This window comes from Grammomys surdaster, unplaced genomic scaffold (assembly GCF_004785775.1).
Source record: "Grammomys surdaster isolate TR1022 unplaced genomic scaffold, NIH_TR_1.0 139, whole genome shotgun sequence".
In the NCBI taxonomy this organism is placed as follows: domain Eukaryota; kingdom Metazoa; phylum Chordata; class Mammalia; order Rodentia; family Muridae; genus Grammomys; species Grammomys surdaster.
Genome location: NW_021604597.1, coordinates 13484974 through 13497688, shown reverse-complemented (window position 1 = coordinate 13497688; position 12715 = coordinate 13484974). Strand labels below are relative to the sequence as shown.

Sequence of the window (12715 nt, the reverse complement as noted above, 5' to 3'; positions counted from 1 at the left end):
TTCCATTGTGTAAATGAACCACATTTACTGTAGCCATTCTTCAGTTGAGGAAAATCTGGATTGGTTCCTGTTTCTATTACAAATAAGGCTGCTATGAACATAGTGGAGCATGTGTCCTTGTGGTATGGTGGAGCATATTTTGGGTATATGCTCAGGAACAGTATTGTTGACTCTTCAGGTAGAACTATTTCTGATTTTCTGAAAAGCCCAACATATTGATCTTTAGAGTGGTTGTACAAATTTGCAATCCTATCGGCAATGGAAGAGTGTTCTTTCTCCTCCTGTGTCTCAGCATGCATTTGCCATGTGAGCTCATGTATGTTCATTTGTGCGAAAAAGAAAAGCAATACAATCACCTGATGTGGTATGTTGGGAAATGAAGCATCAAGCACCCATGAATGTGGGCATTTGGTGGATTGAATCACTATGACCCTGACAGAAGTAAACCAATATTCTGAAGGTGCCCAAACTGGATAGCAGATGCTGTTGCACAAATCAGAAGCCTCTTTAACCTAAATCTAATTCATGACTTGAGAAAGACTAAAGAATGAGGATAGCATTTGCAAATATACACTACTAGTTTCAAAACTTGAAATAATGTATGTTGACAGTTTTCTAGTCTTTAGAACAGCATTTCCTGAGAGGATTAGGACAAGTCAGTGAGTGATAAACAAAATTTGCCAAAGTGTATCCTTAGCAACCAAAGGTTAATTGCTCAGAAACAGATGCCTGCTTAGAAGAAAGAGAGGCCAATGAGGGAGGTATCATTCCAATGCATTCTGGAAGGCTGTGAACTAAGCTTGGATTCTCATGGTTTTAGCACCGAGGAGTGGTTACTAACCCAGTAAGACATTTTGTTAGATGAAGCCAAACTCTTAAGAGCATCTAGGGGAGCACCCTCTGAGAATCAGGCTATTCATTTAAACTTGTAAGCAACATTTTGAAAATACAAGGGAGATTATGGGAAGCACCCACACTTTGGAAAATGTAGAATCTAGACACTTTGAACAACAATAGCACCTGGTCAAGGCAGAAATGTTACTGCACGGTGAATTACAAAGGTGGAGCCAGCTGTAGGGAAATGAGCTTGGGCTCCTAGTTCAACAGCAAGTTAGAAATAAAATCCTTTCTTTGGGAAAACCTGGAGTCAGTGGGAGATAGAATATGCTTAACCAACAACTAAGAAATCTTACAATGAGGATGAGGTGTAGCCAAGGTGACTGCCCTCCCCCATCTTTTGACTTCTTGCTTACATGACTCCTTTTTAGCCTATTAAAGACACTAGAGATGTGAAGAAGTAGAAAATACAGGTAAATTTTATAAATTGGAATGTAATTTTAAGTGTTGTTTTGTTGTCTTTTTTTTTTTTTACTTGAACTGTATTGAGATTTGCTTTGGTCAGTGAATGCATTCAGAAATATGATCTACAGGATCCTTGTAGGCCAGCATGTGACCTGATTATAGCTGATTCTAAGTTCTCTATGTAGTATTTTTAGTTTATTATTAATTTTAATATTATGAGTAAGACTTACACACCAAGGATTTAAAATTTTTTATTCATTCACTTTATATCCACTTTATAACATCAGTCCCCACTTCTCCTCCCAATGTACCTCACACTGATCTTCTCCCCATTCCCCACTCCCTTTTTAGAGAAAAAAGTGAAAAGCCCCCAGAGTCATCTTTTTATCGTGTCTCTCCCAGTCCCTTTGCCCCTACCCATGCCCACAACCACACTGCAGGACTAGGCACATACTTTCCCACTGAGGCCTGACAAGGATTCCCAATTAGGGAAACAGGATGCACAGGCATGTAACATATTCAGTGTCAGCTACCACTTCGGTTGTTGGCAGACCCACTTGAGACCAAGCTGCACTGCTGTTACATATGTGCAGACAACCTAAGTCACCAATGCTCTCTCTTTGGCTGGTGGTTTAAGTCTCTGTGATCCATGATCCAGAAACTTGTCTGAATTTTATTCTGAAGACATTCTGTGAACTTTATTCTAAAGGTGGGTAGGGGAATGTTTGCCAATAGCAGAGAGGAAGACTGGAAGACTTGGAATCCTGATAAATTGACCTGGAAACAAGAATTTTGTCTCTGAGTGAGGTCTAGCAAGCAAGGTAGCAGATGGGTGGAGATGTGGCTCCATGGTCGAGTGCCTACCTGCATGCACAAAGTCCTTGGAATGTACAGGGTATTTCTAAGGTAGCTTAGCCACTGATGAGGTTAATGTGGCACAGAAACTGTGTGACTATCATTTTACTCATAAAAATGGCAGAACATAGATTTTATGTGAAGTATTCTATAAGTTCTTACAATTTTTCTTTCAGTTGTTTCTTTACCTGGAGACAAAGCTTGGCCTGCCATTGCTTCTTTTGATACTTTATAATGAAGCATGATACCTTTCTTCTTCTTTGTGGTAAAGAAGACTGCAGAGTTGGCTGAAGTGACACTTGATAAACCTGACAATGCCAAACAAGAGGGGACAGTTTCTTCAACTTAAAATAACTTTCAACCTGAATCCCATGATTCTGCCATTATTATCACTGCAAAGCATACAGGATATCCAGGTGCCTCCTCTCAGATGACTGTTCAGCTCCTATTCCAGATCCATAAATTGCAACTGATTGTGACATCTGTTTCTACGACATGAAATTATTTAGTCAGGAGCAGCAAGCAGGTTAGGCACACACACAATCCAACGCTCAATCAAGGTACTTCCTTAAAACCTGTGTCACTTGCACACTTTCATTACCCTCAAGCTCAGCACATGAAAATGGCTAGCAAAAAGAAGTGCTTGATTCTGGGATTAACTGTATTTTTGTGGGTTGAATTATATGCTAAAAATGAAGACAAGAATGTGACATGCAGGTTGATGGGCAAATTTAATTTGACTGGATATGTAGATGCTGAAAACCATTCTGTTGTTATTGGAGGACTATTTCCTGTTCACTATAGAACGATGCCAACAAGTGACTCTAACGAGGCACCAGAATCAGCCATGTGTGAGGGGTAAGCCATTGTTAAATCTTCTTCTATTCACGTTAATTTGGCTGGCCAGAAAAGAGTAATTAGCCTGGAGCCTGGATTCCAGTTAAAGTTCTTTGATTCTGGTTTTATCTCATTTCTCATTTCATCTCAGTTTATAGGGGGGTAGACATTTTGTGCAGTTGTACCTCAGAAAGTTGCTCCTCAGAGGATTCTCTTAGACAAGCAGTAGTATCTAAAAGCTTGTTAGACATATACAACCAGGAGTTGCATGCCACATCTGCAGAAGAGAATTTACACCTTCAGAAGACCTCAGTTGGTGTGTGTGAACACTGAGGTTTGAGAAGCACAGGTGCTGCACAGTGTGCTGCAGCCTCACTGTTGTTGCACGCTCAAGTTCAAGTGTGCAGTCTGGGTATCTGCTTGGTGTCTGAGGAAGTATTCATAATAGGATTCTGAACTGCATGAAAAATTCTGTCCCTACTGCTGTCTCCTGCAAGGTATCATATCAAAAATGGAATTCCTAATACTCAAATATAGCAATTATTGTCAGAGAAAGAAAGTTGGGATAAGACAAATGTCTGTTAATATATGTATTTTGCACCCATACAAACCCACACAGATTAGACATAAAAATAATACCAGAAATTAAAAGAAAACAATAACCTCCAATTCCATTGCCAAAACTGTATTTTTATTTTTTATAGCCATTTTGAGTCTTTTGAAAATAAATTTATGACTGTCAATAGTATGAGGGTAGGACAAGTACTAATTAATTATATTGGACATTTTACCTTATACAGCAGAGTTTTCCATGATGCTGTGTGGTCATTATAGCTGTTTTGGCAGTTTCCTACATCATTATATCTATATCAGTTATAACTCCTTTCCTTTTATACATGTTCCAAACCCAAGTTATTATTTGAAGGCGCAATCTTCAGTATAGTTGCTGAAGCAGTGAGATTTGTGAAGAGTCCCTAATTAATATTTTCTTCATCTTTCTAAATGGTTTCCATTTTTACAGTGAAGGGCACAAGAAGTGAGCAATGACTGATATCACAGCAGCAGATCATCACTTAGTCACAGCTGACACCTCTCTATCATAATGCCCCACACTAAATTTCCATGATTTGAATTACTTGATTTAGTCTGCAGTTTTTGATTGATTATTTTGTTTATTTACATTTCAAATGTTATCCCCCTTCCCAGTTTCCCCTCTGTAACACCCTCTCCCTTCCCCCCTCTCCCCTGCTTCTATGAGGTAGCTCCTCCAACCCCCTACTACTCTTGCCCCACTGCCCTACAGGACCAAGGGCCGTCCCTTCCATTGATACCAGATAAAGTCATCCTCTGCTACATAACCAGCTGGAGCCATGGGTCCCTCTATGTGTACTTTTTGGATGTTGGTTTAGTCCCTGGGAGCTTGGCAGGTCTGGTTGGTTGATATTGTTGATCTTCCTATGGGATTGCAAACTCTTTCAGCTCCTTCAGTCCTTATCCTAACTGTTCCATTGGAGTATCTATGTTCAGTCTGATCATTGGTTGAGAGCAGTCACGTCTATAATGGTCAGGCTCTGGCAAAGCCTCTCAGGGAAGAACCATTAAATGCTCCTGTCAGCAAGCACTTCTTGACATCAACAATAGTGTCTGGGTTTAATGTCTGCAGATGGGATGGATCTCTAGGTTGGACAGTGTTTGGATGGCGTTTCCTTCAGTCTCTGCTCCACTCTTTGTCCCTGTGTTTCCTTTAGACAAGAACAATTCTGTGTTAAAACTTTTGAGAGGGGTGGGTGGCCCCGTCCCTCAACCAGGGGCCGTGACTAACCTCTGGATATGGTCTCTACAAATTCTCCCTCCCCTTTGTTGGGTATTTCAGCTAATGTCATCCCCACTGGGTCCTGGAAGTCTCTTGCTTTCCTGGCATCTGGAACTTTTTAGTAGCTACCCCCAGCTCCCCATCTCCCACTGCTGCACAACTCTGTTTAAATTCCTGACCCTCTGTACTTCTTCCCCATCTCCTTCCACACCTGATTCTGTACCCCTTTTCCCTCTCCCTGGCTCTCCCTTCCAGGTTCCTCCCCCCTCTACCTCCTGTGATTATTTTGTTCCCACTTCTAAGTAGGACTGAAGCATCCACACTTTGATCTTCCTTCATCTTGAGTTTCATATGGTCTGTGAGTTTTATCATGGGTATTTCTATCTTTTTTTTCTAATATTCACTTATCAGTGACTACATACCATGTGTGCTCTTTTGTGACTGGGTTACCTCAGACAGTGTGACATTTTCTAGTTTTATTCATTTGCCTGCGAATTTCATGGAGTCGACATTTTTAACAGCTGAGTAGTACTCCATTATATAAATGTACCATATTTTCTATATCCATTCCTCTGTTGAAGGACATCTGGGTTGTTTCCAGCTTCTGGCCATTATAAACAAATCTGCTATGAACATAGTAGGACATGTATCCTTGTCCTTGTTGGAGAATCTTTTGAGTATATGCCCAGGAGTATAACTGGATCCTCAGGCAGTAGTAAGTCCATTTTTCTGAGGAACCACCAGACTGATTTCGAGAGTGGTTGCACCAGCTTGCAATCCCACCAGCAATGGAGGAGTGTTCCTCTCTCTCCACATCCTCACCAGCATCTGCTGTCACTTGTGTTTTTGATCTTAGCCATTCTGACTGGTGTGAGGTAGAATCTCAGGGTTGTTTTGATGTGTGTTTCCCTGATGACTAAGGATGTTGAACATTTCTTTAGACCCTTTTTGGCCATTTGAGATTACTTTGTTTAGCTATTTATCCCATTTTTATTTCTTCATTTTTTTCATTGGATATTTTCTTTATTTACATTTCAAATGTTATTCCCTTTCCAGGTCTCCCCACCAGAAGCCCTCATCCCATTCCCCCCCTTACTCTATGTGGGTGCTCCCTCACCTATGCACCCACTTCCTTCTTGCCACCCTGACATTCCCCTATACTGGGGCATCAAACCCCCACAGGACCAAGGGCCACTTCTCCCACTGATGTCTAACAAGGCCATCCTCTGCCACATACGTGGCTGGAGCCATAGGCTCCTCCATGTGTACTCTTTGGTTGGTGGTCTAGTTCCTAGGAGCTCTGAGGAGTCTGGCCGGTTGACACTGTTGCTCCCCCCATGGAACTGCACACCCCCTCAGCTCCTTCAGTCTCTTCTCCAACTCCTTCATCTGGGACCCCATGTTCAGTCCAATGGTTGGCTGTGAGCATCCTCATTTCTATTGGTCAGGCTCTGGCAGAGCCTCTCAGGAGACAGCCATATCAGGCTTCTGTCATTTTTAAATATGGTTATTTGGTTTTCTGGAGTCTAACTTCTTGAGTTAATTTAATATATTAGATATTATCCCACTATCAGGTATAGGGTTGGTAAAGGTCTTTTCCCAATCTGTAAGTTGCTGTTTTGTCCTATTGACAGTGTCCTTTACCTTATAGAAGCTTTCCTATTTTATGAGATGCCACCTGTTGATTGTTGACCTTAGAGCCTGAGCCTACAACTTTTGCTGAAACCTTGAAAGTTTATTTTCAACAAAAGATCAGATGGAAAATGCAATAATACATTTTTGCTGATACTGTTTTAGTGTTTGCTTTACAGAAATAGGTCTTACCATTAGTCCTAGTATGCTAGTAAATTACAATGTAGACTAGGCTAGCCTTATAAATTTTCACCTCATTCTGCCTTATGAATGCTGTGACTACAAGTATGTGTACCATATCCTAGATTTTCAATTTTTTGATATAAATTTTTTGCCACTTAGGAATAATTTTGTAAATCTGGAAAGATGGATAAGTAGTTACAACCACTGGCTGCTCTTCCAGAGTACCCACATGACAGCTCACAATTGTCTGTACCACCCTCACACAGTCATACAGGAAGACAAAACACCAATGCACATAAAATAAACAAATTGTTAAAAAGAACTAATTTTGTATGTCTTATGATAGAAATGATGTGAGAAGTAAAAATATTTTCTTGAAAAACTAATTTCATCATGACAAGTATTTCAGGATCTGCTAAAACTTTATAATTATGATTTGAGTGGATACTCTTTAGTTTTATATTTTTAAACATACTGGTTGAAATATAGTTCTGTATAATTCATTTTCACCATTAACATTCAGTAGTCCTCCTGTTCACACCCAGTTTCAATGTTCTCCAAGTAGTTTACACTTTCTTTATGTCATGAAACTTCTCCTAGTGTGAGAACCGCTATACAAGACTCACCATTTGCTGTATTCAGAAGCTAGGGTGAATCTAATCTGTTAATTTTATTGTGTCATCATGTACTATAACAGTAACTGCTTGAAGATTTCAAGATGAAAAGTTGGAGAAAGTTCATTCAGAAATCAACAACTTTTGCAAGATACTAGTTTCAGGTGACCATTATATAAAAGAAGTTATATATTATTCTGAAAGTATTACAACAAAGTGATACAAGAAGAGAGAGTGTAATATCTTGCTTTGTTTAAGGCACACACAAGTTAAATTTGTAAAATATTTGAAGAAAAAATGATACATAGTATTTAATAGTACCGTGGGAATCAGATACCAATGGTGAAGAAGACTTTCCTCAAACCTCATCTATTTACATTGAGATTTTTCCTTGTTAATCTTTGAGTGGCCCCCATCCTTCCTATGCAGTTTTAATCATCGCAAGATGCCTACTGCCTATTTTGCTGCCTGTTCTATTCTCACTACTGTATCATTTCTCTAGTCAAGGATTTTTAATAACTGAAAATATTCCCACACAGAGGATAAGCCACTGGATATTGAAGATTACTCTAGTTTTTCCTATATTGTAAATAACCCAGTTTGGGGCAGATAGCTTTTTTTCCTTTGAGAAGAACAATTAATTCTTTGGCTAATTTAAAGATATAGTTACAGGCTCAACGCAGGTGGATATTTTTCTAGATCTTGAAACAAAATCTTTTCTACTTGTTTGTGTGTGTGTGTGTGTGTGTGTGTGTGTGTGTGTGTGGTGTGTTATCTATCAGTTAATCAATTGACTTTACATGCTGGTCTCCACACCTCTTCTTCTCCCAGATATCCTCTCATAAGGCCTCTCCCTGACTACTTATCTCTTTTACCTTTGAGAATGGGGAGATCTCCACCCCCTGGGTACTAACCCACACTGGCACATCAATTCACTGCAGGGCTAGAAATATCTTCTCCCTCTGAAGTCAGACAAGGCAGCTCAGTTAAGGGAACTGTATCCACAGGCAGGCAAGAGATTCAGTGTCAGCCCCTGGTCCAGTTCTTTGGTGATCATCATGAAATCCAAACTGTATGTCTGCTACATTGTGCAGGAGCCCAGGTCCAGACCTGGTATGCACTTTGGTTGGTGGTTCAGTCTATAAGACCACCCAAGGGTAAAAGTTAGTTGATTCTGTTGATCTTCTTGTAGAATCCATATTCCCTCCAGGTTCATCAATAATTCCCTACTTCTTCCACAAGATTTCAAGTAGCCAGACTGATCTTGGTTGTAGGACTCTACATCTGTTTTGGTTTGGCAAGGATTTAAGAGACATCTGATATTGTTTTAATTTTGAAATGAATTTGGCACCTCAAGTGACTGCAGGACTATGTAGATCCTCTCACACTGAGGCCAGTAGGAAGAAAAGTCTGGTCACATGTTTTGCAGACTGTAAGAGACCACAGATGCCAGCCCAGACTATTATAACCAGCAGAAATTTCAAACAGCATAGACAGAAAAAAATCAAGATATTCCTTAACAAAAATCAAATTTAAACAATATCTATCCCAAAATTTAGCCCTTAAAAAGCACTAGAACTGAAACTATACTCCATTGAGGCTAATTACACACAAGAAGTAATTCCATACCAGTAAAACCAAAGAAGAGAAACAGACACTCATTATGTCAGCATCAACATCAAAATAGCAGGAATTAACAATTGTTAGTCATTAATATCTCTCATCATCAATCAACTCAATTCCCCACCTTAAAAAAAAAAAAAACACTGACTAACAGGGTGGATGTGTAAACAGGAACAATCACTCTGCTGTATACAAAAACCACACCTCAACAACAAAGATAGATAAATCAGTCCTCATAATAAAGGGCTGAAAAAGGTTTTCCAAGCAATTAGAAATAAGAAACAAGTTGGTGTAGCCATTCTATCTTACTTTTAAAAGATACTGCAGTACTTATTTAGAAGAGGAATACTGTCATCAGTGTGACTTGGATATTATGTAACAAGATGCTAAAAAATTTCCTGTTCTAGTATCTTCTGTTTTCTGTTTTTCTTTAATTGTGTTACCTCCCTGACTCTGTCTTCAAATTACAGTTCTTTTCTACTCTTGAATGTTTTTCTAGTTGTAGTGTCTTTCTCTAGTTGTAGTAACTTCTCACCATCTATCTGTCTGCTGTATTTTCCCCAGCTCTCTATCATCCTTCAAGCATGCTGTTATGCACAGGTCTCGAGATCCCCAAAAGAGCTCAAAGAATGGCCAATCGGATGTAGTGAGACAAAGTTATTTAATAATGCGAACCTGGTTTGGATTGCAATTCATTCCCACTGTGCAGAGCAGGATTGCGACCCTGCATCTAGGGGCTCGGGATATTTATACACACGCAGATTCTGAGGTTTCAAAGTTACATGACAAGGAAAGTTGATAAATGAAGTCATCTCTCAAACACAATACCATTTGTTTAGGCAGAGGTTGGGATCACACAACTGGGTAGGGAAGCTCTTTTGGCCTTTATGTTGCTAACAGAGACTAATGGTTTCACAAACTGGCCACAGCTGTCTGGGAATGTTTGATTGCCCTAAAGTATGGTGCTTATCTCCCCAAGGATGTTTGGTCTTGTGCTTGTCCCAAGGGTAGGGGCCACCTGCACTAGGGAATGCTTAGCCATCCATCAGAAAGGGTGCCAGCCTCGGTAACATAGGGGCTGGGAGTTGTTGCTGTTTATCTGTTCTCAAGATGGCATTTGCAGTACCCAGGAGGGGGTTTTCATTAGGGAGTACCATTATGAAATAGAGATAGCCTTATTTTGGCGCCAGGCTGTGCCTCCTTTGAAAGGTCAGCAAAGAGCAAGGGGGGATGAGGGGAGATTTTCGTGCTGAGACTAGGGGAAACTTTGTGACAGGCAAGAGTGTGGAGGCTGGCTGCCCAGCCTCTTCAATGTGTATAGCTGTTACAATCTAGGATGCGTGGTCCTTCAATTTCTTTGCTTACACATTTATTCTCCTTGCAGTTTTGTTTTCTTTTGTTTTGTTTGCTTGATTATTCTTCTTCATACAGAGATCAATATTTTCTGGATAAAGAAACAAAATAGGTTCCTTGTTACTGTTTTTATAGTATACAACACTGGAGGAACTCAATAGCTGAATACTAAATGAAAAGCAAATTCGAACCAAAACAGATATTAAATAGACTGGTCTGGAGAGATAACACATTTGTAAAGATCTTGCCTTTCAAGAAAGCAGATGTGAGTTAGAAACCCTAGACAAACACTAAAACAGCTTGGTATGATGGCAATCTGCTACCCAAAGGCTCAGTAAGGAGAGACAGGAAGACCAATAGGGCTTCCTGGAAGCCTGGGCTAACCAAGTGAAGATCCAGAAACAATGAGGAACCCTGTCTCAGACAATAAAGTGGAGAGAGACTGAGGAAGACACTTGCCATTGACATCGCTTCTCCACATATAACAGAATGTGCATTCACACAGACAGGAAGGAAAATTCCAAATTGTAAATAATAAATACATAAATTACTTTTAGGTATTTAAATAAAAGTAATTTTTAAACTAAGGATGTAAAAGTAAATAGTACAGCTAGCTACAGAGAATAGCAAGAAAGCAGTTACATAATTGCTTTGAATTTTTCCTGAAGTATGGTTAGAATTCAGGGGGGAAAGAAGACGAGAAGAGGAGGTTTGGGTGTTGTTTTCTGTAGAAGGCCTTGAAAACAGTATGGTGATATGCTACAAGGGCAGTATGTCCCTTAGTAGTAGATGACAATCAAAAGCCAGAGGCTCACAGTTACGTTTTTACATGAAAACAGCAAGCAAGAAGACAACTTCACGTAAACAAATCTCGACAGTAAGTTGTATTTTGTAATTGAAGCATAGAACAGAGAAATTTACATGCTAACATTAATAAATTCTTCCAGAAATTTTAATGTATTAAAATTATTTTTATTGTTGTATTTAATATTCAGAAGAAAAAATGCCCCAGAATGAGAGAAGAATTATGTTCCTAGGGACCTTGAATGAGGTAAGAAAGCCTGTTCTAAGGGATTTTTAGCTGTGTTTGGTTAAGAGAATTGTCGGTAGAAGAACAATTTTGTAAAGAAATAACAAGAAATTTCCAAGACTTAAAAATTTGACATGTACAGAAACTGAGGCACATGCTGTTCCTTCAGCAAATGCTGAAACTTAACTGAAGCTTCTTCCTGAAAAGGTTCCCCTTTTCCTACCTCCCTTAGTGGTCACTGACTCACAAATGCTTTTCCTTTCCAGGTTTAACTTCCGGGGTTTCCGCTGGATGAAAACCATGATCCACACCATCAAGGAAATTAATGAGAGGAATGATATTTTGCCTGAACACACTCTGGGCTACCAGATATTTGACAACTGTTTCTCCACCACCAAAGCACTAGAGTCATCTTTGGTGCTTCTAACAGGGCAGGAAGAATACAAGCCTAAATGGAGAAACAGCACTGGAAAATTTCTAGTTGGAATTATTGGAGCAGGAGGATCAACCTTGTCAGCTGATGTCTCAAGAATTCTAGGGGTGTATAACATACCTCAGGTACCTTGGAATAGTGTGCTATATGCTTAGAAAGAAATGCAAACACTCTGCCAGGTGGTATGGCACATGGCTTTAATTCCAGAACTTGGGAGGTAGAGGCAACTGAATCTCTATGTATTCAAAGCCAACCTGTTCAACAAAGTAGGTACCAAGACAGTCAGGGCTGTTGCAAAAGGAATTTCCGTCACAAAAAGATAAGAAAAAAAGAGATAAATACAAAGAGCATATAAATTATTGCAAATATATATAAGGTCCAGAGATAGAGATGCTGCACTAAGCTACAGAGAGAAGATAGGATAGGGCCAGGTTCTTCCAGTTACTCTGTTCAACCAAGCCCTGGCAGAGTGCATCACTGTCTATTTAGAAGGCATTTGAAATTGCTCAAACTGCTGGAACACCATGCTTGCATTGACTAACATGTGGTATAGTGATGAGAATATTAACATCTCACGGAGCACTATGTGAAGCAGGGAAGGGGTTATCCATAAATACTTCGTGGTAGATGGTGTCTGGAAAAAGACACAGGGTTTTTCTTTGGGCCTCTATTCACGCTTCTGAGTCATTAGCAAATCATCACACTGACAGTCTAAAATGAGCCTGGGAATTTCACATTAGCTAACTTAGCAGGTTACTTTAAACCCAGAGAGAATGACATATGTCAATACAAGAATAGGTAATTACAAAGCATGAATTATTAGGAAAATAAAAGATCTAAAATTATTTCAAAGGTTGTGTCATTAAAGTGTCAGGATGTGTTGATATGAATGATGAACAAGATTATTGGTGATCCTGAAGTAATGGCAGTATTTCATCCTCTTTTCCTTCCTCCATCCTCCAGTCCACCCTCTCATCTATACTTCCTCCTCTCTCTCTCTCTCTCTCTCTCTCTCTCTCTCTCTCTCTCTCTCTCTCTCT

The 12715-nt window shown here is 39.6% G+C and overlaps 1 protein-coding gene across 1 annotated transcript in view; it reads left to right on the top strand.

Moving 5' to 3' along the window:
- The first annotated feature begins 2779 nt into the window (after positions 1-2779).
- The window catches only part of LOC114617888 (vomeronasal type-2 receptor 1-like), a 26258-nt gene continuing 16322 nt past the window's right edge, over positions 2780-12715 (top strand). The window contains exons 1-2 of the mRNA XM_028763567.1: positions 2780-3015; positions 11509-11800. Of these exons, the coding sequence (XP_028619400.1) occupies positions 2780-3015; positions 11509-11800 (528 nt within the window). The remainder of the gene's footprint in view (positions 3016-11508; positions 11801-12715) is intronic.